The 25,831-nt window shown below is 47.6% G+C and overlaps 1 protein-coding gene across 1 annotated transcript; it reads right to left on the bottom strand.

Moving 5' to 3' along the window:
• Positions 1 to 380: 380 nt before the first annotated feature.
• On the bottom strand, positions 381 to 24,699 carry PRELID2 (PRELI domain containing 2). The gene is made up of 7 exons (XM_054217475.1): positions 24,395 to 24,699; positions 17,205 to 17,262; positions 15,022 to 15,095; positions 13,302 to 13,462; positions 8,529 to 8,634; positions 3,104 to 3,169; positions 381 to 2,663 (listed from the first exon to the last, which is right to left on the bottom strand). Exons 1-6 carry the CDS (start codon positions 24,467 to 24,469, stop codon positions 3,125 to 3,127), a joined length of 519 nt encoding a protein of 172 aa, XP_054073450.1. The 5' UTR covers positions 24,470 to 24,699; the 3' UTR covers positions 381 to 2,663; positions 3,104 to 3,124.
• Between the last annotated feature and the right edge of the window lie 1,132 nt (positions 24,700 to 25,831).

A 25,831-nucleotide genomic window follows, 5' to 3' on the forward strand; every position in this document is an offset into this window, starting at 1 on the left:
AGGGCTGGCCATCGCTGTGTCCCACCGCACCACCGCCGCCGCACCGACCCTGCAGCCCTTCCTCCCCCCTGCTCCGGGTTTACTCCCCGCTCCTCCGCCTGACGCACGATCCAGCCTCGCTCCTCGCAGGGTGAGTTTGTGTAAAGCTTCGCTTTCCCACCTTCGCCCCCTTCTCTGCCCCCCATGCCACAGCCCCCACCTCAGCCCACCCCCACACCAGGTTTCTCAACAGAGCCACAGAAAGTTCAGCACTGGGGTAGGACGAAACCCAGCGAGATGACAAACAGATCAACTGACTGGTTTTATACGTATTCTATAAACAGGGAAATGAATTGGGCTGACACCTGGCTCACACCACTGTCAGAGGTAAGGGCAAGACAGGAGACAAATAATGGAAACGTCCAGAGATGAGCTTTAATGGGACACTACAATACAACAAATAAGAGAATTAAATACCAATTTTCTTAATTTTTAAATTTAAACTTTGCTACAATTAAACAAGTTGCGTATTAACTAGTTTCATAAAACAATCTGAAAAACAGTATTTCCTTTTCAGCCACCGTCCCGGTACTCAGAAACGGGCTGGCAGGGCTGGGAACACCGACTGCTACAGGCCGACGCTGTCACAGCTCCCACTGGCCAGCCCCCAGAACAGCGGCAGTCAAATCATCATTTCAACCACCGTGACTGCAGTCAGTGAAAGTGTTAAACATTTGAAAAATTACATGAAACTTATAAACAGGGAGCTTTTTCATTTTTTTGAGCAATTAGAGACTCTATGCCTAGAGATCAGTGCAACAAGACACCCTCTCTGACAGACGGATCGAGAGCACGCATCTGGTCAGTTTATTTTCTGTATCTGGAAACATTTACCTTCATCTTCCTATGACAATACATATCAGGAAGAAACATACAGACACAAAGAGAAAAACAAAAAAAAAAAAGAGAAAAAAATCAAGTTATTTCTGAAAAAAAATTAGATGGGTGAATCCCACTGTGATTGACCTGTACGCTCAATATTGTGATACCGCACATGGGCAACTCGGGCTTTGAAGAGACTGGGTTTTACTGGACTGTCAGTATTCGAAGACTGCTTCTACTTTAGGGGTGGGGGAGGACGCAGAGGCTTCCCATCCTAATTCCAAAATCCAGAGGGATGCGAGAATAAAAATGTTAGTCCTAAAATTGTACAGAGCAGTTCAAATAGAAGTAATTTGATAATTTCCTCAGGCACACAAAGCAGCAACTCAGTAAAAATAAATATGCTAATGAATGTATTTAGTCTTGGCCATTACATGTCATAAATATTTACTGTTCAGCATTCAGAGTCCAAATTCACAAGAATCAGTTAACAACCAAAAGAAGAAAGATGAAGGAAGGTATTTTGTTCCGCTGGGCCAATACAAAAGATGGTCATTTCCCGAGGACCGTGCCATGGCTCTCATCACAAGGGACGGGCCAGTGTTTCCCCCAGCACAAAGCCGTAGCCCCAGCCACGGACACAGAGCTCCATGGATTTACAGTGCCGGAGAGCCGGCGCGTGGCCACGGACTGGGGCTGAGCTCATTAGCAGTAGATTCATTTAGCTTCAGAACAGGATGGCTGAGACCATTAAATATTGAAATAAGCAGGACCGCAGCACTCAGGCATAGCATAAGGAAGAGTCCACCAAGAGTTTACATCACATTTCAGAAAACAAAACACAACCCACCCTGAAAAACGCAAAGCCGATCGTTTTGCTTTAGGGCAATCAAACAACTGGTTCAAATCTCCACAAAGCACAAACGCTGACTTCAACGGGGCTATTTGTAAAGTGTGGTATTACCCCAACTCAGTAAAGGGAATCAAAGATGGCTTGTGTTTATCTGAATTTTAAATGAAAAGCTTAAAATAAGACTATCCTGATGCGATGTGTGGAACGAAAGAAGGAAAAGAGTATGAGCCAATCTTTGTCAGGTACTTTACTTGCACTTGACAAATTCCCCTCCAGGTTTCTCCCTCTTCCATTTAGAAGCACTACAAGAGACATACTTTCTGGAAGAACTCAAAGATATGCAAAACTTGTACTGAGGCATGTCTTTACAGCTGAAAAGAATCATGCTGGCAGGGGCACAATAACCAAATATTTCCAGCACAACAATCGGCACTGAAGTAACGAGTGACTCAGGTGGGGAACAGCGACCCGACTCAGCCGCTACAGCCGAGCTCCGTTCCTGCCAGAGGAAGCCTCTCCCCCCAGCAGTGAGCTGGGGGATGAACAGCACGGGGTGTGCTCGCACCTCCCTTGGGAAGACACAAAGCAAGGGCTTGACCAGGCAAAGGGGCTTCATAGCAACAAGGGCTGTTTCTGTTCAGTTTCTCTGTGTTCCCTTACCCAATTCTCTGTCTCTAGAGATTACAGCACCAATTCACAGGAAGATGCTGTTTCCAAGCTTACACTCATTCCTCCCTGATTTTCATAATCAACATCCCCTTAAGTAGTACGATTCCTTAATCTTTTGTAAAAGATTTGCAGTCTGTGGTCCTCTCTTCTTCCAGCTGTGCACATTAAATGCTAATTCCTCACTAAAATGGTACCAGTAAAGTTCGGACAGCAGCCATGGAATTCCGATGCCAATAAAGATCTGTGGTTCCAAGGAAAGTCTACGAAAACACATTTTCTCCTGCAAAAGCAGAGAAAGCAGGTTTTAGAAGAACATTTATTAGAGGTAATCGATAGCCATTTGCTCTTGTTCTGAAGCTAATTTAAGAGTTGACCAAATCTTCCCTCCACAGATAACCCCTGAAGATACTACTTTTGAGTAAAAATCCTTAGATAGAAGCAACATCTTATTTTACTAAGACTATCGCACACTCGATAGATTAACAGTGAGGAAAGGGTGAAATACAGGACACAGAAATCTTAATCAACAAACTATTCAGGAACTCCAGACTAGTATTAAGCCTAACACTGCAGTAGAACATTATTTTTCTTGAAAATTCCTCAAAAGTTGCATGCTATTTATAATGGACAAGAAACCCCATTTATTTATAGAACTACAAGGAGCACAGTGTGCAACAGTACCACAATTTTTCCTTATCTGTAGACAGATGTTGCACTTACAACTGCTCGCTAAGAGCACGATCACCCACACTGCTCCTGAAGAAGCTTCTCCATTATTTTAATGCCCTGGAAAAAAAAGCACAAATAAATAAAAGTCAGTTTTATACCCAACTTAAGGATTTCACAAATTAGAAAAGGTACCCCACGACAGACCAGTTGGGCCTTAAAAACAAAACCAAACCAAACCAAACAAACAAACAAAAAAAAAACCCAAAAAACCAAACTGCCTTTTACAGTCTGGCACTAGCTCTGTGTGGTTTGAGGAGCCCCACGGCACAGGCTGCTCGGGGGAGCCGGAGGGGCAAAGGACCCGCACAGCGTGCACGCTCTTCCAGCCCGGGCTGCAGGAGGCCGGGCACCCGACCAGGTCACACATTTTATTCCAGTTCTGCCGCTGCTGTGCTGGGACCAAGCCACTTCTCATCCCCGCACCTTGGGACATCCCTCTTTAAAATGGAGATCCCATCACTCCTGTTCTTCGCAGGCAGTTGGGTGTGCGAGGATGAGAGCTCCCCATAAAAGCCAGCACCATTATTTCTATAAGGAAGGAAAGCAATACTGAAATGGAGTAAAAAACGCCATCAGACGACCATGAATGTGAATATTTCTTCTCTGAGACTGATGCGTGAAGGAAGGAGGATGTACTAAACAATGAAGTGTTACTAAAGCAAGGGTTGAATGGGGGGTTCTATGGGTCCGGGGGTGCGCTGCGGGCACGCCCCAGCAGCCGCTGAACCCCGCGCAGCAGGACAGCCCTCGGAAACTCGGGGAAGCTCCAGCCAAGCACTCCTCCCACCTCAGGGCTGCAGACCGCTCCACTGCCAGGTTCCTCTCTGTTTTGAAATGAGTTTAAGTTCAAGATTCAGTACAAAGTGAGAGAGAATTGGTGAAAGGCAAAACCCACCCACCATAAGAAAACCTAAAACATCCCTTCCTCCTCCACTTTTGGCTCCGTGTACTGAAATGGTGACAATCTGCCAAGCCTACCTCTAATGTTTGGTCAGACCGTCTGGTCTGAAGCCAGCCTGGAGCTTCGATACACCCTGCGCAGGGCCGAGGCTGACCCTAGCAGGGTCTCTGTTTGTCAAGATAAAACAAAAAGGATTTCTCAGTTTGAGTCCCCATGAGAGGAGGAAAAAAAGACAATTAACTTTAACAAACAGGTCAAGAGAACTCCTTTTCACACCTCTACAAAAAAATTGGACCAAGTATTTTATATATCATGAAAACCAGTTCATCTTCCATGCCTTTCTTTGTAGATGGCAATAAACTGACTACCTTAGTCCATCAGTCTAAATTAGACGTGCCACTGTTTACAGAATAAAGCACTAATTGACATAAGTGAAGACTCAGAGGTTCACCCAGGGAATTTAAAAATGTTACTTATTGAATCAATTATGTTCACAGTGTGACAACTGCTTTCTCTTTTATTTCTCCTCATAGCACCGCAGACTTTTAGGCAAAATGGTGTTGAGGAAGAAAAGGGGAATGAGAAGGGACTCCACTAAACAAATAAAATACGAAAGGGCAGGTACAAGTCATTACCCAGTATCTTTTCAGCAAGGAATGACTAAATCAAAGCCTAATCAATATATTCCTTTCAACTAAAGTTCAAACACTTAAATCTCAGCCCCAGGAGATCAGGCTTGAAGGAGCTAAATTTACTCTGCTCAGAGTGCAATGATGCACTCGAAATGCAGAGCAAACCTTGCCTTCCCATTAAACGCTGCACCTCTCAGCTCCAGCCTAAAAGCTTCTCCGCCGGACAAACCGCGGGACAGGGTGGTTTCCCAAAGGCGGAGGTGCTCTGCTGCTGTGAGAAGCCATCCCAGCAAAGTGCCTACACGCTCCTACCTCACCGGTGCAACACCCCACAGCACGCAAACGGACGGGAGCCCAGCAGAGTCCCTGTTCGGGAACAGCCAGGGGTGACTCCTCCAGCGAGTGGCAGTTTGTCACCGCAGCAGTGCCCTGGCAGCAAGGACACTGACCCAGCAGCAGGGTGGCAGGAGGTTCCTGCCCACGTGTGTATCTGCAATACCTGCTGGGAGCCAGCCTGGACTCCCCACTGATAGGGACAGAGTGAACATATCACGTCTGTAACACACTCGACATCTGTACCCAACACTCTAAGTTTTAAATAAGAGGTTAAGTGACGTACAGGAGAAGTATGTGTGAATGTGATGAAGGCAATGCATGTCACAGTGCACACACTGCCATCGCCACTACAAAAGCAGGGTAACATTTTAACAAATTAGCAGAAAAATTTATGCTGTCTCTGAAAAGAGCACCTAATGCCTTTCATTCTTTTTGTAACCATGACAAAACATTTTTCAGGTGAATATTTGTTATTTGAGCTCAGCTCCATCGTTTAACAAACACTACATCATGGCCTTTAAGGAATCTAAAAAAGAAACCAAGACGTGTAAATGAAAGAAACGTTGCAATGTTTAAGAGGCAACAGATAAAACATCTACCAACATAACAACATTTTCTTGCTACAATTGCTCCTTTATTACTTGGCCTTAAAATTGCTTATAACTTTGTCATCTGTACTGCTTCACACTGGCAGGGATCATCATAACTTAAACATGTACAAACTAATTAGGCTACTTCAGAAACAAATGTTAAAAACTCGCACAGACAGGGCTGACTTTAGAGGCCACCACCACCCTCCTGGGCTGGAAACTCCTCCCAGACTTCGCTCGCAGACTTGGGAGCATCCCTTCCCCGCTCCGGGGGAAGCCAGGCTCCCACCAATAGACCCAGAACCGGCTGTTCTGGTAGCTGGGATTTACTGGCATACCTGCTCAGACTTTTGAATTATCCAGGAGGCAAGTTTTATTGGCAATAATGTGGGTACGCATCATTCATTAATACCTTTTCTGAACAGGTAAGAAAAAATAATAATCATAAATGCTGTAATTCCCACCCATATGCACTATGACTTCTACAAACAAAAGCAGGGCAGGAGAACTTTATCTCCTGTATGTTTGTTCAGCGTTGGAATAGAATAAGAGAAACGTGACAAGTACGAGGAGCCATAATATGTCACTGTTAAGCATTAAAAAAACCACCTACCCACAGAATAGGCTCCTATCTCAGTTACAAAAATAAAGATTAAAAAGATCAGTGCCTTTGGTGTCCATCAATAGTTTAATGAATAGTAACTCTTCCCTCTTTTTCTATAAAATAAAGTTATTTAATATTGATTGTGTGAATACATGAGCTTTACTGTCGTCATTCACAGAATTTAATATTCATACAATACTTTCTCCTGCTCTTCACGCAGCTCATCTCCTACTCCATTTCCCCTGCCCCTCACATCGCTGCCTCCTGCTGGTTCCTTGCTCCCTTCCCTCACCTGAGCTCTCCAAACAGAAGGATGAGGTGCGCTGCTGGCAGGACTGAGCAGAGAAAGCAGGAATCATGGTTTGGCTTTGAAAATAACACCCTTACGTATTCCAGCCAATTCTACCGGGCGCAAGAAAAGCAATGCCCTTTTGGCCAAGCCATTAGGAAGGATGCAGCTCAGGTATTGGAAGATAAGTAGTAAATGGAAGCCTGGAGAACATTTATCAAGCACTGGCATTCATGCAACATATATTTTAAATATTTAAATATCATCTTTCTATTGCCATTTATTACATTTGGGCAAGAAGGGCCTCAAAACTACCTAGCCACAAAAGGAAGCCTATCTAAGAGCTTAGAAGACACAAAGTGCCCAGACAGCGCTGCCACCTCAGGGACAGGCAGGTTTTGGAGGTGGGGGAAAACCAGGCCGACTGTACATGGTCTGGTGCGCTTGTATTTTTCTTTTTCACACGTCTGCAGACATAGCCAAAACTGCTAAAGGATTTCTAATGCAGCATTGTGGAGACACTGGGAGCTAGTTTGTTATATCCGCCAGCTCTGCGCTGTCGTAAGGCAGCAAAGCGCGTTTCGTTGCTCACGGCCACTGCTTACACCAGCAGAGCTGTCAACTTCTGTCTTCTTTTTTTTTTTTGTTTTCTTTTAAAGCCACAACAAAAAGATCTTGCAGTTATCAAGAATAAGCAAATGACATGCCATTTGGAATACATTTCCACCTACAGCTCTGGGGGCACAGATTCCAAAATCAGCTTCTGAAGCACGAAGGGGAGGTCAGGGCTGTCGGCGCCTGTGCCAGCAGAGAGGACTGTCCCAAGGGATCGCGGGTGCTGCCCTGGCTCCAACAGCCACCCACTTCAGTGGGAGAAGAGACAGAACACTGCTAAGGCCACTTAACAACAAAACAAAATAAAAAACCCAAAATAAAACTTCAACAGCATTAACCACTGGGTCCTCACAAGCAATTAAAGAATGACATAAGGCATAATCGGAACTGTGGACATCTAAGTTCATCTGAAAAACAAACTTCTCTATTAGATAACTAAAAAGCGATAAATACTGGTAGATACAGGTTCATTATAGTCTTGCAGTATGTCAGTTTCATGAACTCTGAAAATACCAGGTTTTCATACACTTTCATTCATCTGAAACAAGATACAAACTGGAGGAGGGAGGGGGAAAGTAAAAAAAAAAGGGGGGGCAAAAAACCCCTCTTAGTTTCTCATTAAAAATGTTTAATTAAATATTCATTCCTTCCTTCTCCTTCTTGCTCCTTCTTCAGCAGGTGTAAATTTTAAACACTCTGCACAGCACAACCCAAACCCCCAAATTTCTTCAGGGCACAAACTTTCAGGGAAGGAGACTTCCCCACAACTTCACTTCCCCACCAACGCTTCGGGAGCCGCTGCTGTTAAACCCAGTTTATCAATATGCCATGACTCCCAGAAACGTGAGGCCTTTGAACACACGCTCCCCTGGGATGCTCTGCTGGGTAGCTGGAGAGCTTTTATCCTTTTTCATAATTCTCACTGAAAGACAGAACTATTGAAGTATATAGACACGCTACAGGGAGATTGACTGTGGCTATTGTAAATACATTAAACTGCCAAAAAAATCTAACATTACTGGAGAAAAATGCGTGACATGATATAAATTCATGTTGACTGCTTTTGACTATTTCAGTCTAAAGGTGCTACAGAACTGCAAATTATTATTACAGTATTAGCTGGTACAATGAGGCATTAGGAAGAAGAGCTGTTTGAATGCCTGGGGGAAATCAGGAGTAAGAATGAATTACAGAAACTGATACAGTCATACATGCCGTGTTTCAAAATGTATTTGAAATAAAACTATTACCATAATAAAACTAAATCCATTTTTGTTCTGCTTATTCTCTGTAGACAAAAGAAAAGGTCAAATATTTTTTTCAACAATTAAAAGATGTAAAGAATCCAGACTTAAAACATCAATTTAATTTTGAGCCCAGATGCTCTGGTGATTTGAAAAGAAATTAGAATATAATTCAGGGAAGAAATTCAAGCAATAAATGACTTACCTTCTTCACACCTTGTTTTAAAAACGATTGAGCAAAAGCTTCCAACACACAGTTGAGCAAACCTGCCCCCGTAACTGATATTCTGCCTTTTTGGGTGAAGTCTGTCCTAAGAAACAGGAACATAACATCATTTTATTTCTCTGTCCACTTAGTAACCGTTAAGTGTACACTCTACGTTAGAAAGTTAGTGTTTGACACTTGAATAAGGAACTCATCTCTTGCATTCACATATTCTGTATGACAACCTCAAAGGCAAACGTAACGAGACCCGGGAAGCTCAGCGTGAGAGGCTGGTACCGAGCATCCCCGCGGCCAGCGGTGCCGAAGGTGCAGCCCGGCTCTGCTCCAGGGGCGACACAAAGAGCAGCAACACAGAGAGAGCTCTGGAGAGGATGCACCAGCCGCCTCCAGAATCACGAAAGCCAACTGCAGAACAGTGAAATACGTTCATATGGTTTTATAGAGTCCCCAGGACATCAGCCCAGCCCAGCTGGTCAGAGGCAGTGGGCACAGCAAGGTGAGGATCCCCCTCCATCCCCGCAGCACCCATATGCCAGCCCGGCACCACTGCTGCCCTCGGCAGCCGCGGCTACTGGTCGTTTCTGTCTATGCCATTCAGCAAGAAGACAAATGCCTGGAGCTCAAGAGAAGGAGCTGGAGGACATAAGAAGCTCCCCCCAACCACAGGATGGGTGTCGACAGTAAAGATCCACCACTGAACTCGGCTGCTCTGGCTGGGATTTATTGATCCATTTTGCAGTTTCACCACTGTGGGAGACGAAAAAGGGAGGCTCAAGGAAAATATTGATCTCTGATTGATTTCCGTAGCACGCAGCTGGCAATGCCGCATCATTACAACACAGTCACAGGGAGAAGTCTATTAATGAGATCCAACTACTAAATTATTGACTAGTTAAGTACAGCAAATTTGGTCTAATTGTTTTCATGATGGGAGCTTAATTAAAGTGTCTTTAGTATAAAAAGTCTAGCAATATTCTTATTCAGAGAGCGTCAGGGAGAGTTTCCAAAGCCTGCATGGCTTTCAAAACTAAATTAAAAGTTACATCCAGTGCAAAGCTCTTCAAAAGAGGGAGCTTTTGTATGGGAGATCTTTTTAATTCCCATCTCCAGCTGACGAGCACTGCTCATGCATCACGTGCATCTCTCCAGGTCAGGGGGACATCTCACCCACCGCGCTGCGAGAGACAGCAGCTCCCTTGGGCTGTAGGAGTGGAGGAGAAGTGATGGCTCATAAAGGGGCTCCGATGGCAACTGAGGGATACAAAATGAAAAAGCAAAGAAATGCTCCTGGCAGGGAGCAGGAAAGCAGTCCTACCAAAACACAGAGGGACAGCAAATGACACCGGAGACAGAACTCAAGCTACAGGGGGATTCTCCACTGAGGAAAGACAGGTATAACCTGCCCGGACACATAGAATCATAGAATTGTTAGGGCTGGAAGACCTTAAAGATCATCTAGTTCCAACCTCCCTGCCATGGGCAGGGACATCTCCCACTAGATCAGGTTGCTCAGAGCCCCATCCAGCCTGGCCTTAAAAACTTCCAGGGATGGGGCTTACTTCCCAGGGATGGGGCTTTGCCAATACACAGCCTCCACAGAAACCCAGGCACTTACAGGGGAGTTTTGCCACTGACCTTGCCCTTCGGTTTGGCACTGCACACAGACAGCTCTGCCCAGAGCCCTCCTCCCTAACACGGAGGCAGCCCGGCTCAGCTGGGTGGGAAGCAAGCTGAAACCTAATGTACGTCACACGCGCTTTTAGGGTAAGCACAAGCGAATCACTCTAGACACTGGCCCTAACCCAAGCACCGGCGCAAGCTAGCGGAGGGGCGCAGCCAACAGGATTCACACTGGGTTGATACACAGGTAGCGAAAGCTGCGAGCCCCGGAGCCCTCCAGAGCAGCATCCCACGGGCCGCGCCGGCAAACACTGGGACAGCACCAGCAAACCCACATGGGGACAGTACCAGCAAACACCGGGATGGTGCCACCCAGCTGCCCCAGACCCTCTGCAGGCAAAGGCCGCTCAGGTCTGGACCCCCCAGGCTGCAGCTCTGTCTGTGGCCAGGCCTTGCCCACAGGGACTAACTGCTTTCTTTGGACTTCAGACGTCAAGACAAGATATGCTTGTGCATAACAGCAATTAAATCATGGGAACAAGGTAAAAATTGTCATGAAGGAGTTCAGCCAAGAGGATAACAGAAGTGCTTTCTGGCCTCTGAATATACAGATACATTCATGCCTCATCATGCCTCTTTCAATGGTTTATAATTTATTTATAGTAATGTTTGTTTGCTACTAGATCTTTTCAGACATTTCTATGCTCTGCTTGGAAGCACCCACAATAATCCACTTGCAAGAATATGCAGCAGTTGGCATCACTGCGTTCACATTTATTTAGGACAAAATAACTACCTGATGTTAAAAGCAAGAACTACGCTGTGGTTAAATGGACTGGTTGGAACTAAGGAAGCAGCACTTCAATTGCCCCAGTTCCATTAGGGACACCAGGAAGGTTACAGTCTCCCTTCCCCGACTTGCAGTTCTCTAGCTGAAAAAAATAACAGATATAACAGCCAAACTCAAACTGGGTAAACTAACCCATACCCTATGGGCGAGGTTCTGCTGAACGTCAAAGCCACAGGTCCCTGCAAGGACTGGATTCGTGGTTTGGTTTCTACAGCATATTGGTCTACCATCAGAGTAGCTAGGCTTAGATCAGCCTGGGTACTGTAACTTCATCTGACAGCGGCAGCAATGTCCTGCATTACCAACTGTGGGGAGAGGCAAAGGCAGGGGACCTGCTCAGGCAGCTGATCGAGATGCCAGCCAGAACAGCATTGCTTTGCTTGCACTTATCAGCATCCTTAACAATGCCATGTTAAAGCTAATTAAACAAACAGCCCGCTACAACGTGCACATAGTGCCTGACGGAGATGCAGGGTTTTCTCATTCTCTTCATGCTTCTAATGCCCTCAAGAGTTTCAGGAGGTTGCTATTGAAATCTGACCAGCCGTGCTTAGTAGGGGAGAAAGACAAGTTTCTGTCTGTACTCAGGTTACCATCGCTCTCATAATGTTGTTCTCTCTTTAGGGGCATAATGTACAATCTTCCAACTAATCAAGATCACTTGAGCCTCCTCATTGTGTGTTTTCTTATTTCTCTCCAGTGCAACAGTATGTTGCTAATATTATGCCCTTTGCATAATTCCTTCATCTATTCAAATGTAAATGTCACCGTACCTACACTACTTGCAGCTGAAATTTCATGCCTGTTTTGCCAGCCAGCGGTTGTTAGATCCAATTACCTCCATAAGATTCCTGAAGAGGTGACGGCGGAGTGCGCAGGCACAGCCAGGTACCCCTGAACCTCCCTGGCCAGGGCAGCACGGCTGAGGTCTGCGGGATCCTGCTGCTGCACACCTGCATCGTCACCCAGGGCACCTCCAGAGGCACCGTCAGCCCTGCAGGCAGGTGACAGCCGGGGCAAGTGAAGGCTGCAACTGCTGTCTCGCAGCCCACCTACGCCTCCGATTTAAACTCTGCTCCTCTGCCTTCCCGATGCCACAGTACGCTCTAAGGTCAGAGTGAGCGGCAGTGACACCCAGCTCGGACAACTCCCCTGCACAAGCCTGCGGCAGCAGAGGCAGCACGCTGAGGACAGTGTCCTTCCTAAACTGGAACTGAAAAGCCGTGACAACAGGGCGTGAGTGATTGACCAGCTGCGGTAGTTAAGAGTTTCTACACCAACAGGACCAACACCCGCAGCTGCAATGCAACTCTGATATGGAGGAAGCCTCAGTAAGGACAGAGGGTCCCAGTAAACTTTTGAAACAGAACAGTTTAAAAATCCAGAGGAACGTGTCTTTAAACAGCAACATCCCAGCGTGGAGCTTTCAAAAATGCCTGAGCTACAAGGAATTTAATTTCATCTGAAGCTGGTGGGTTTTTTCTTAAACATCCTTAGAGATTTCTGAAGTCACATGGACCTTGCTGGACAACCCTGCCATGCTTCCTACGGAACATCACAAGGCAAAAGTAACAAGTAATTACAAGAGACACCAGAACAAAGTAAGAATTAATGGGCTTGACATCAGCTCGAAATAAATCTTTTTTTAAAGACAGTCACATGTATCACATACCTGCTCGTTTCAATGCTACGGGAATTAGAAATTGCCCTCTGATGATGCTGTAGATATGCACAAAGACATTTCTAGGCTCCACTTTGCATCAGCACAAGCGTGTGTTCTCCCAAGAAGTCCCACAGCAGCTTACATCTCTGGGGCACAGCGGGCCAAACACCAGAGACAGAAAATTGTTTGGGAACAAGTATGCTTCATGCCAATGTCTGGCAAGCAGAAGGGAGCTGATAATTTTTAAACTGCTGCCCAAGCATCTGTTGGTAGACGTGAGAGCAAAACGAACACTCTGGCTAGGCCTGCTGTGCAGGAACAGCGGAGCAGCCTTCTATGACTGCAGAGCAGCACACAGAAAATTCATTTCCAGTAATTATTTGTGCTCTGGCCAGAGAGCCCAACCTCGCGTCTGAACAAGTCAGAGGAAAGCTACAGAACATCCACAGTAGCTGCCTCAAATGCATTCCAGACATACCAAAGAAATTATTATTATTCAGACCCCTCTCATTCCAAGCACTCAAAAGGCAACAGAAAAGCCATTTTTGGGGCTCTGGGCCTGCAGAGGCAGCCCTGAGCCGGTACAGGGGCACTGCGGCACCCAGAGGCCAGCACTCACCAGTTTGGATTCTCCAAGCTCTCTCTGAAGACAGACTCCTCGCTCAGAGATGCATACTGTGTCCATGTAAGACAATGACTTCTCATAGCCATGTTTCTTTTCTCCATATTAAGCCAAGATTCCTCTTCCAAGTAGATGTCAGGCACTTTTAAGACACTGACCTGGGAAATAGAATTATGGCTTTTCAAAAAAAAAAAAAAAAAAAAAAAAAAAAGGCAGCATCACTTCTCAGAATTTTGAAAGTATTACTAGCCTCAGAGGACAAGGCTGAGGATTCAAGGGATCAAGGGATGGCACACCAGCTGTGGCTAGCTCTGATGAGAACACAACTCACTCACAGCAGCTCCTAAAGGCCATGCAAACACTCCAAGATTAAGGGAAGCTGCTCGGTGCCCAGCCACTGCAGCCAACTTACCTGCCATCACTCCATGCTCTCTCTCTTGCTGCTGATGGCTGATTTATGACAATGAAGGATAACAGAAAACACTAAACAGTTACATGCAAGGCAGCCAAACCCACCAGCTAACCCACGAGGGCAGGAGAAAGGCTGGCACCCCTGCAGGCTGCAGCTGCCCGGCACAGCAGCTGATGCCCTGCTCCTGCTCCTCTCTCCTGGGAGGCCACCTCCTCCCAGAGCCCACTTGTCACCCTGAGTGACCCTGATCTAGCAAGCGTGGGCCAGAGAAGGGAGGAAAATCTCACCAGCGGTTTATTTACATTCTGCCTCTATAGGGCAATGGTGTGTTCTCCTTGGCAGGGGAGGCTTGGAAGAGACAAACACATGTTTAGAGGCAAAAACATACAGTCATCAGCCCCAGGAAAAGAGCACATGTATACTTTTCAGCATGCAGGCTGTGAAATAGGATAGTTATTTAACCAGGCAGGAATGTAAATGTACTTTTCTGTATACAGACTATCTGCTGCAAGATACTCTGCAAAAAAACCAAATAATAAATTAAGGCTAATTCTTCTCCCATAACAAACTATGAACAAAGGACTGTCACTAAACAAGACACGAGAGAAACTGAAGGATTGCACAACCCAGGTCCTTACGTTTTCGACAGCTTTTAAGGAATCACGTTTTACCTTCTTTATAGGGACCCTACAATGCCATATTTAACTTGTAACATGCTATAGGCCCATTAAGTCTTATTTTAATTCCCTCTGAATTCACTTACAGAATGGATTTGTGAGAGATTACAACCCAGTGTGCTCAGGACCAATGATCAGCCATCCAAAATACACGAGCTCAGCTTAAGAGATAATTACCTACTGTTTATTACTAGCTGCTGCCTTCTTGCCGAGTTCTGCAAGACTGGCCTTTTAGAAAAATACCATCTACCACACAAAAATCATGAGCGCTGACAGCAATAAGATTATGATATTGGGGTGGGGGGAATGGCTGTACTTTCACTGTGGCCCAGGTAACATTTTAAAACAGCTTTACTTTTTCCAGGTACAAAAGTTAAAAGCCCATCACTGTGTTTAGAACAACCACCACCACCAGTTACATCTCAGTGTGCTCAAGGCTACCATTTTGTCCATTCAAGTTAAATATAAAGTCAGTTCCTAAAGAATTTTTTTCTCTTAACTTCTCTTTAAAAGTAACTTTTTTAATTTAAAAAAAAATCATTACAAAATGTGATCCTTTTAAACAAGATAAAACACAGTGAAGCATTAAGGTTTTACAACTTGACAAAATTTCTCAAAACGTAGTTACCTTTCTTAAAATTTCAGGAATTACATTCTGGCACGTTGCAATTCTTCTCCGGTAAACAATCCCCGTAGACAAATCTGATGATAAAAGAAAATCAGAAGGGAAGAGTTACAGCAGCAAATATTACCATTTTTCTAATAAAAACAAAGTAGTTGGAAGACTTCACAGCACAGCAAGTGCGCAAGCAGAAACACTGGCAAATTAACAGAGCACTGAAGGTGGGGCTGGGGGGGGGGTTGTTTCGGGTTTTTTTTAAAGTATAACCCAGTACTTCTGCTGCTTTGCCAGACAGAGGGCTGTCAATCAGTCTGCTCCGGGCATTCTGCGCTCTGCCCGAGGAGGAGGGCACCTGCAGCCATCACTGCAACCCAGACCCCCCTCACCCAGCGTGCGGTACAAACATTTCACTGGCATCGATACTGGTGCTCCTGGGTAGGGAAGCGCTGCAGGCAGTTGCAGGTACCAGTGCGGGGCTGCGAGGAGCACACAGGACTCGGGCCCACAGCCCACACCGGGCCTGGCAGGACCCACCAGGGAGCCCTGCTCCGGGTGGCACCGGCTGGACGATGACTGGGGTGAGGGAAAAGCTCAGGCAATGAGCTACCAGACCAGCACAGACTTAAGTTTTAGTTTATTTCTATCCCCACCCCAATTTACATTCCCAGGCTCATTTGCTGGGCGAACACACTATGTACGAGATTTACAGTCCTGTCTCATCACACATTTATTTTTGTATTGAGTTGGACCCAGTGACAAGGACAAAACTATCTATTAGGAAACAAATTACAGTTATTTAGTATCTCAAAAAAACGGTTGGCTTTTAGAATCACTTTGCCTTTTAATATTTAATGACCCAGATCAAGAACAGAATGCTACCGAAGGAGAAGCCAACTGGCAGGCAGCCCAGGTTAAAGACTTCTCCAGGATAAAAGAGTACCTTCTCGAACAGTTGCATTTGGTGGGATCTGTGAAATGAAAACTTCATGGGGTTTGGTTTTCAGGACTCTAACGAACACATCACATTAATAAGATGAAGCATCGCCACACAATATAGAGCAGAAAAGCATTCTCCAGAAAGACTGGTTTACTGCCTTTGAAGAAACCAGCAACAGCAGCACTAATGCTCGGCCTCCTGGAATCTCAGGGCGGCCGCACTAATGACTGGCTTAGAAAGACAGCATAAACCTGGAATTAAGAGCCACTGTTAAACCTGAGCTGCAAGACAGAGGACATCTAAAGGTACAATAAAGAATTTAGGGACTAAAGCTTTAGGGATTACAGCATTTGGGACTAACAAAGTCTCTAAGTTCTTATTTCACCCCAAATGAGTATTTGATCACAGTCCCCACATTAGGAAGAAAGGTGGTTATTTCCACACGAAGTCCTATGGTGACTGTTTCCCGTGTGGTGCCATAACTGTTTCACACATCCTCCGCACAGGCATGGTACTCTGAGTGCCTAATTGCAAGCACTTCCTGCAAGCTCAGCAACTGGAAAACAAAAATCCACGTGGTATCAGCAGACCTGATCAGAGAACTGCGCTCTGACCCGAGCAGATTTATTTTCCTGTCAGTATGATTGGGAAATGGTAACAGTATTTCAGGATTTGCGGTATTTCAGGAATTCTGACTGATACAATGAGAGAGACTGAGGATCTGTGATCGCTTTCTGACTGTCAGCATCCTACACGGCCACCGCACAAGTCTCTGATTCCGGGAACTACCTCCACAGCTGGGAAGTGAAACGGCAAGCGATCCCTCGGCAGGCAGGGATCATGAAAGGCACGTAGTGTGATGCCTGTGGAGCGCCCGAGGCTCAGTCCCCACAGCTCAGAGTGCTTCCTTCAGGGGTCTTACATCTGATCTGTAGAGCACTGCAGATGGGAACCATCACAGAAACACCACAGAACCGTAAAACAAAAGAACATACTACAGAGAAACCAGGCGTAACATGTCTAACAGCCTCAGAATCCACTGAAAATTCAAATACTTAATGCAATTAAAACACACACATTGGGGTGGGGGAAGTAATATTTTTTTGGTCTTTCTTACACCATGTCCAGCACACAGGAATGCCAGGCATGTCTGCAGTGCCCCCGCTTCTACTGAAACACACCTATTACTTAAATAATTTTAAAGGTTATGAAAAATTTTATTGAGCTCTGTAAGAAAAGTCAGGCAGCTTACCTGTTTTCTCTTCCACTGTTTCTACAGCCGTGACGTGTTTCTCCATGGGACTGGGATACTGGGATGAAAATGCATAGAGCAAAGATTACCACTTCTCACACGGGTAAAAGAAAATTGCTACCTGTCGTGAGTCAAGTCAGCAGCAGTTCCATGGCTTCTCTCAACAGGTACGAGCTGCCCAGTATTAGCAACCTGCAGTCTCCAGGTTAGCAGAAAGGAAGAATTTAGTAAGATTAGCTCAGTAAGTAAGATTAGAAAACAAAGAGAAAACCCACAACACTGCTATAAGAAAAATTGCTTGAAGGGGAGCCACTGGCTCTTGCTGCAGCACACAGACATCTCCCACACACCTCCACACCACAGAAAGGAAGCCGTGAGCTCTTGACCGGTATCATGTTTTTCAAACAAGGGCTGAGCAGAGCTTTCGGCAGCATGGCAGCTCCATGGGCGAAAGCCCCCCGCACTCCACTCTGCAGACAACAACGGTGTCCTGAGTTCCGCAGCAGGTCACTGCTGCTGAGCACCTCCACACAACCCATTTCCTCAAGCAAAAAGCTGGAAGGGCGCAGTACAGTGGCACCTGAGTGCAGACTGGGACAGAATATTTCACTGTCCTGCAAAAGTTGCTAGGAGAGCGTGACAGCAGGAGGTCACTCCGGACCGCAGTGTAGGTCCCCCCTGGCACGAGGACACACTCCTCCGTTCAGGGGCTGGCCGGCAGCCGGGGTAAGGGACTGTCACTGCCTGTCCCTGCTCAGGGTAACCTCATTTCCCGCAGCTTGGAAAGACAAGTCCCTTCAAGGCTGGAAGAAAGAGATTCTCGCACCAAGACCCCCACTGAAAAGGAATTACGCCAAAATTGTATAGGTTGCCTGGAGGGCAACATCCTATATAAGAAATGTATGTGCAAGAACAGGACTTCTAAGGATGACTAGTCTATTGTGGAACTTACAAAACTCCCCTGGCTAGAAAAAAGGTGCAGAAGGCTACAAGGACCTCATCCTCCATTGCATATAATGAGCTTGAGATTGTAAAGCGCAAGATAATTTACTGAACTCAAATAATACTCAAAAGTTACTGTAACCTCCATGCTAATACAAATGCCAGAGTGAAGCGATACTGACCACCAGATTGACATTAAACAAAATGCGAAGCTTTAAGAAAAGGTGGGGAAATTGCATTTTAAGGCTAATTGCATTTAGGTAATGCAATTATGATGTGCAGTAATAGGTGCTCCACAATTCTGATACAAAAGAAATCTTGGGTTCTAAGCTAAAAAGGTCAACAGCTCCAGAACAGGCTGTTCTGTAATACAGCTCTACTATTTTTTCTTACCGCAGAATAAAAGTTGATTTTAAAAGTGCAAGGTTTTCAAGTCCTATTCTATACAGAAATTGGAGGCTTCTCCACAACGTGCTGCTTTGAAATGGCAGTACTGGCATAATTACATTATCGATGTAACTTACACTCTGTAAGGCCCAATCGTGTGAAACAAAGAGCCATTTACATAAATCTTTCACTAAATAGCAGGCTCTATTACCCCAGTATTTAAACAGAAATAGACTCAATTTCCTACACAGCACAGAAAAAGAAATAACATTACGAGCCTACAAGCAGAAGTAATGGCTAGGAGCGTCTAACAGCCACAAAAATAAGAGTTTCCAGCCAGCCACAGCCTCCCTGCAAGGTTTCCATTCCCCGGGGAGGCCAAAGCTAACAGCAGAGAGAACAAAGAGCTCTCAGCCTGGCTGGGATTTCAGCCCTGCAGTAACTCAACCCCAACCCTCCTCCCCAGCACCAGGGGCACAGGAGTCCCAGCCCTGCCTGAAGGGCTCCCACTACCCAAGGGCTTCAGCCCTGCCCTGCGGTCTCCTTGCCCGGGAGCGCCAACGCAAACTGCCCTGTGTCACCTCTCCTGCTCAGCAAGGACACAGGGCAGGCGCTGCCATTCCTTCCAGAAGTCACACATGACACCAGGTCCAGCATCCTCCTCCCCAACTCTTTGTGTCGGGCCATCAGACAGAGCAAGGACTCCCAAAATCTGGAATTGCCTGAAGAGGGGTGGCTACTACTGCACTGCTCACCCGCGGCCATGCCCAAACATCGGGGCACTCACTGAGACCACAACGGCTGGCCCCGCCGCCAAGGGCACCTCTGCACCTGGAGAGAGGGTTGGGGTGCTGAGACAGGGCTGGGCTGGGACCTGCTCTGGCCATACATCCCTGGGAGCTCTCATGGCACAGCCACCGTGCCCTCAGCCTACAAACCAGCACCAGAGAGCGTGCGGGGCTGGCCGGGAGAGGACGGGCAGAAGCCAGCTGGGGAAGGGCAGCTCTCCTGCCTGCTGGCAGGGCAGCAGGACCGGCAGGCTCTGTCCAGGGCTGCCGGGGCAGAGGCGACATCCCCAAAGCACCCAAGGCTGCTCCCGCCCCGCCGCCAGCGGCTCCTGGCGAGCAGGGAATGCCATCTTGTGGTCCAGCCTGCGAATGTGCAGCACCGGCGGCAGGGCGGGCAGCGTGGTGGGCACGGCCGGGACGGGCAGAGTGGGGTGGGCACAGCCGGGGTGCTCTGCCCGTCCCTCGGCTGAGGCAGCGCAGAGCTGGACCCCCTCCTCAGCCACAGCCCCTAACCTGGCATGTGCCAAGCTGGGAAGGGTCCCCCCCAGAGGGGACCAACACAACTCCGTGGTGACTCTCAAGACCCCCAGACCTGTCCGCATACTTGACACAGGAGCAAATCTCGTCCCTCTCCCTGCGGAGGGACAGTCCTCGCACCCTCCCTCCTTAAACCCTCCCCGGGCTGCAGCTGACACGCTTCCTACACCTCTGCACCTGGGGATGTACAGCTCCAAACGCTGTTACCCAAAATGCTGTACTTTTATGAAAGAGAAAGTTATCCAGATGAAGCGTGCATACTTTTCTTAACAAAATTAAATATTTCCAGTGAGTTCCTGTAATAAATTTCTTTCCAGATAGATAGATTTTCTTAAAGACATTTCTTCTCCATCACACTAAGAGGACCCCAAACAAACTAGCGACAGCAGAAGCCACGAAGCTGACTTTGCCTTCAAGCTATCCATAGCTTTGAAATTAGGTTTTTCTACCCTGCCTGCCGGTCATGAGTGTTTCCTGCAAACATCAGAGCTGTTCTACAGATGCGGAGACGCAGGCGCGAAGCAGTCTGGAACTGGGGAGACCCCCATGCCCCCAACGTGGGGGTACCTGGGCGATTATAGGGTCACCTCGCATCTCATGCCTGACGGAACTGACCACTCTATTCTCCCCTTGCAAAAACCTGATAATTAAGATTAGATAAAGAATTCCTGTGCTCTCATTCAGTCTTCCTGCAAATAGATCGATTGTTTTCTACAAATAACAACAAGCAGAATTGATTGCATTAGTCATTATTCTGAATCCAGGGAATTAAGATCCCACATTCCTTTCCTAACTGGAATGTGTAAGATCATTTATCAAAAGCAGCAGTTTCTTACCACAGCGATGTTTCTTAGAAGTTATTTGAAGGAAATAGCAGGCCTCTAAAAGCGGCACTGTGTTTAGCAGCAGAGAGAAATCACTCCAGGTTACACGTAATGATTTGTATAAAAATGAAATATTTCAAAGCAATGAAGGGCTGGTTTTACATGCAAGATCAAATGGAACCCACATAAATCAAAATGACAGCTTCAAAGACTTGCAAAAAATAATATTTAAATTCATAAATAGTCTGATTCTTTCTTTTTTAATGGCAAGGAAATGAAGCAGTGACACCACAAAATCAGCTAAACCTTTCCAGATTCCTCCACTTTGCTATTGGTTTGGAAAGGTGGTGGTTGTGGATAAACATAAATTAAAAAAAAAAAAAAAAAAAAAGTCTAGCAAAGCCACTGCACAGATTACTTGCTGTGATAAAGATCGATAAATACAAAAGCCTTTCACATACAGATACACTTATTTCAAGTACAAATCAATTTGTCATACTTGAGCTAAATGTTTGATTTACAGTTCTCAGGCTCACTTGGAAACGACACCTGCGCTAACCTGGAGGCCACCCCAGCACAAACCGCTGTCCCTTCTAGGGAGGGGGGTCCAAAAAAAAGCCCACACTGATGCCTTCCACAGCCCGAGTGACTTCCGCGCTCCATCCTCCGAGACCATAAACTGCAGCTGATGGGGGAAATGCCCCAGTAGAGGCAATACATGGGATTTCTGTCAGGCAGGAGATGTCTCGGCACAAACATGCCCTTGAAGAACCCCGACTGCTTTGGCTTTGGTCTCCTCTGAGAGCTTGTCTGCTTGCACCTTCCCACCCTACTTTACAACATAACAACATTCAAAGGTTCAACTGCAGAGTCGCAGCAGAAAGAACACCAGCAGGAGCCCTGAAGTCAACTTTAGCTATGGCATTTATGAGTAACTATGGCAATTATTTTTTCAATCATATCAAATTCCTGGTTAAAAGCATGTGATGCACTTTGCTGCCACATACAAATGAGGATTGTTTTAACCTTTCTGCTCTGTGCTTCTGGCTGTCATGATTAGCCTCACTATTCACCTCCAACTGCCCTTCTCAAGTCACATGGAAGGACACTGCAGAATACAATTTCCATTTGCGTTTCTACTCTGGTTTAAATCTTTCACAATGAAAAGCAGTAGCAACTCTCCTTCTCCTCTCACCTCTAACAGCCAAACACTCCAGAAAATCAGCAAAAGGTGGCCCTGCCTTCTCTCTTCTAGATTTGTTCAGTTTTCAAATGAGTATTTCAGAGCACATCCATTGGTTAGCCATAGTGTGGCAGTCTACACTACACGGTTAGCAAATCTGACTGCCCAAACTTGCCAAAGATATAGCTCAGGATTTCTGCAGCAGGGCAAGACAAAAAAATATCTGCTTTTTTGCCTGTTTTTGGGGTTTTTTTTAATAAAACCTTAAATGTATCTTTGCACAGTCCTATTCTAGGGCAAAAAAAGGAATAGTTGTAGATGCTTAACAGGAACAGAAGAGAAATAGAAAGACTCCAGACTAAGCATCTTTGCCTGTATTTCCTGTTCAAAGTTATGGCACTTCGGCTTCTGAGGATATTTTGGGTTTTTCCTTTGTAAAAGAATTTCACACAGAGGACAGTCTGGTTTCAGTACCTGGCATGACACCACTACAGGGATCCATTTCCATGTTGTACTGAGCCATCAAACACCAGAAAAAAAATAGGCAGTCAACTAAAAACATGCCAAAGCATCTTTTAGAGATTCACATATCTCATCAGCCATTTCCTCAAGAGATAGATGCTGGAGAAGAGAAGCTGACCCCACCGAGATCGTGTGGAGAAGCCTGGCGACTTCAGCAAGACCAATGTCATCTTTACAGGCTTTCAGCAAACAGAAAAACTTGTTATTTCTGGGTAGATGCACAACATATCTTCTCCCACTCCTACTCTAACCCATAAAGCCAATTCAGTTTTTAAGGATCTGACAATTTTTAATAAAAGGTTACTTAGCAAGAGGCATTCTCTGCATCCCAGTGCCCAGGACAGCAGCAGGGGGAGCAAGGCTGCACGCTGCAGGTCGGCATGCCACCACTGATGCATTAGAGCTGTTGGTGAGCGCGCGGGTCTCTGTTCCACCACCCCACCGGCCCGCGCTGCCCTGGGCGTCCGCAGCGCAGCAGAACCGGGCAGGTTCAGCCTCCAGACACAGCCGCTGCCCTGCCTTGGGTGCCAGAGCCGGCCGTGCGTCTCGCAAGCGGGGACACTCCGGGCTCCTCTCGGCACTGCCTCTGCCAAAGCCAGACCTCTGCTAACAGGAGACAGAGAACTGGCAGCTGGCTGAGACAAAAAAAAACCTTCCTCGTGTTTTAAGTTGGCTGCATCAAGGATTAATTTAGCCCAAAGTCAACATTTGTTTAAACATATTGTCCTGCTGAGAACATTCACAAACCCATAGGGTTTTGCGCCAAGGAAATGCCCTGCACTATGCAGCTGCTCACTTCTATCGTTAATGTTTAAACACACGCGGCCAAAACAAATATAATGGAGCCCACTCTGTTCTTCACCTTTCTTCACAAAAACCAGTCACAGCTAGAGGGCAAAAGCCTGGCATCAGCTTGTAATAAAGATTAGAATTCATCCCTATTTCTGTGCTACTGTTCAAAGGAAAACACCAACATAAAGGACAGTTTTGAAGCACAGCTTGGAGCTTGTGTCTGAGAGACAACAGTGCTCAGAAGGAAAATTTAGCCGGATGCTGTTTTGCCAGGAGCAGGTATAACACGGAAACACTGTTTACCTGTCATTAACACAGCCTTCTGCAGCTGCAAAACAGTTTCATTTTAAAGTCTACTTAAAAGTCTCGTAATTGTTGCACTACTAGGCCAAAAGCCGTACTGCACCAAGCAGTGAGGCTGGGGTTAGCGTTCTGCAGGGACAAAAAAACAGAATTAATTTCTACTGATCTGGTCTTTCTTTCACACAGACCCCAGCCACCCCGGGGAGCCCCTGGAAGGGCCGGAGCCGCCGTCCCGGCTGTGCTGCCCCGGCTGTGCCGTCCCTGGTGCCGTGGGAGCAGCCGTGCCGTGCCCCGCCGAGGCCATCAGGCGGGATTCGGTGGCTGTTTACAGCAGCGAAGTCCCTTTCGCACGGTTCGACCCCGCCAGCAGCAGCCGGGCTGTTTCTGGCCAAGGAGCACGGCCGCCCGCTCTCCGCCACGGCCCGGGCACAGCCCGCCCCGTCCCGGGCACCGTCCCCGCCGGAGGCCACGGCACCCCGGGGCCGCGCCAGGGCGAGCGCTCCGCTCCGGAGACGCCTACACAACCGCCACCTCGGTCACGGGAACTCAAGTTTTCATCTAGGCATGAAAAAAGCTCCGAGAAAGAGGAAACCCGAGCTGCCAGCGGCAGGCAGACCGGCAGCCGGCCGCCATGCGGCCACGGGCAGCGGGGACTGAGCAGCCAGGCGGCGTCCGCTGCTGGCCCCGCTCCGGCGCGTCCCCCACGCCGGCTCTCCCTCCCGCAAACAAAAGCTTCTCGGTTTTCCACAAGCGGCCACAGGGAGAGGGAACGCGGGACCGGGCTCAGCAGCGCGGCTCCGGGGCGGGCACACCCCACCGGGCCCCGCCGCCGCCTCAGGCGCTCCGGGCCGGGCCGGGCCGGGCCGGCAGCGCGGCGGGAGGCGGGCCGGGGTAGCGTAGGCCCACGGTTACCTTGCGGAGGTAGCTGGCCACCACCTGCTCGAAGGGGTACCGGTACACGCGGTGCACCTCCACCGTCACCCCCATGGCCGGCCGCGGCCCCGGGCCCGGCCCCGCTTCCTGCTCGCCCCGCCCCGCCCCGCCACCATCTTGTGTGCCGGGCGCGGGGAGCCGCCGGGCCGCGGGGGTCCCGTTGGGCAGCACCGGCGGGGATGGGACGGAAAGGAGCGGCTCGGCTGCAGCCCCCGGCTCTCCGCCCGTGGTGCCTGACAGCAGGACCGGGCGCGGCCACAGGCCCCGGGCGGGTTTGTGCCTGTCTGAGCCGGTAACGGACCGGACCGGGCGGGGGCAGCGCTGACAGTGGGCCAGGGAGGGCTGGGCCCGGGCCGCGCGCCGCAGTCTGAGCCCGGCGGGACCGACAGGAGCCTCTGGCTGAGGGAGAAACAGCAACGTGTTAAAAGTAGCCCATTGCCTCAAAGGCAGCCTCACCACAATGACAGCTCAAATGTCTTTTTCATGTAAAATAAGAGAGGATTTATTGGGTAAATCATAGGATGGTTTGGGTTGGAAGGGACCTTTAAAGCCCACCCAGTGCCACCCCCTGCCCTGGGCAGGGACACCTCCCACCACACCAGGTTGCTCCAAGCCCCGTCCAACCTGGCCTTGAACCCCTCCAGGGATGGGGCAGCCACAGCTTCTCTGGGCAACCTGGGCCAGGGGCTCACCACCCTCTCAGCAAAGAATTTCTTCCCAATATCTCATCTAAATCTCCCCTCTTTCAGTTTAAAACTGTTCCCCCTCATCCCATGGCTCCCCTCCCTGATCCAGAGTCCCTCCCCAGCTCTCCTGGAGCCCCTTGAGGGACTGGAAGGGGCTCCAAGGTCTCCCCGGAGCCTTCTCTTCTCCAGGCTGAACCCCCCCAGCTCTCTCAGCCTGTCCTCACAGCAGAGGGGCTCCAGCCCTCCCAGCATCTCCCTGGACTCCAACTCCATATGGGAAGAGCTTGGCTCCTCACTGCAAGCATCGCCCCAGGGACATGTCGGGATGAATGGGAATAGCTGGCAGCCAGGAGGAGAAATAGTGGTTGAGAAACACCCTAATTATTGAAGAACAATAAATATTGATTTCATAAATGCATATTTGCGTCTAGTTTTATTGTAAACATTAAACTATCAGGCAACAATTTTCCCTGGTTGCTTTTTTTCCTTATCTTAAGCCAGCAAACTTTTAATCAAGCCCAAGAAACTATGAGATCCAACAGGTCAAATTTGCGGGAAGAGATCCACTTGACAACAATTTCTCATTTGCGAGGTCTCACCTGCCGTCAATGAGTACCCCAAGGACTGCATTTTTTCATACTGCGGATCCTGATATGATAAATGAAGCCAATCAAGTATCTGCTATAGTTTTATGCACTTTTTTTGAAAAATAAACCCTCAGTACCCACTG

This window comes from Rissa tridactyla, chromosome 11 (genome assembly GCF_028500815.1).
Source record: "Rissa tridactyla isolate bRisTri1 chromosome 11, bRisTri1.patW.cur.20221130, whole genome shotgun sequence".
NCBI lineage: Eukaryota > Metazoa > Chordata > Aves > Charadriiformes > Laridae > Rissa > Rissa tridactyla.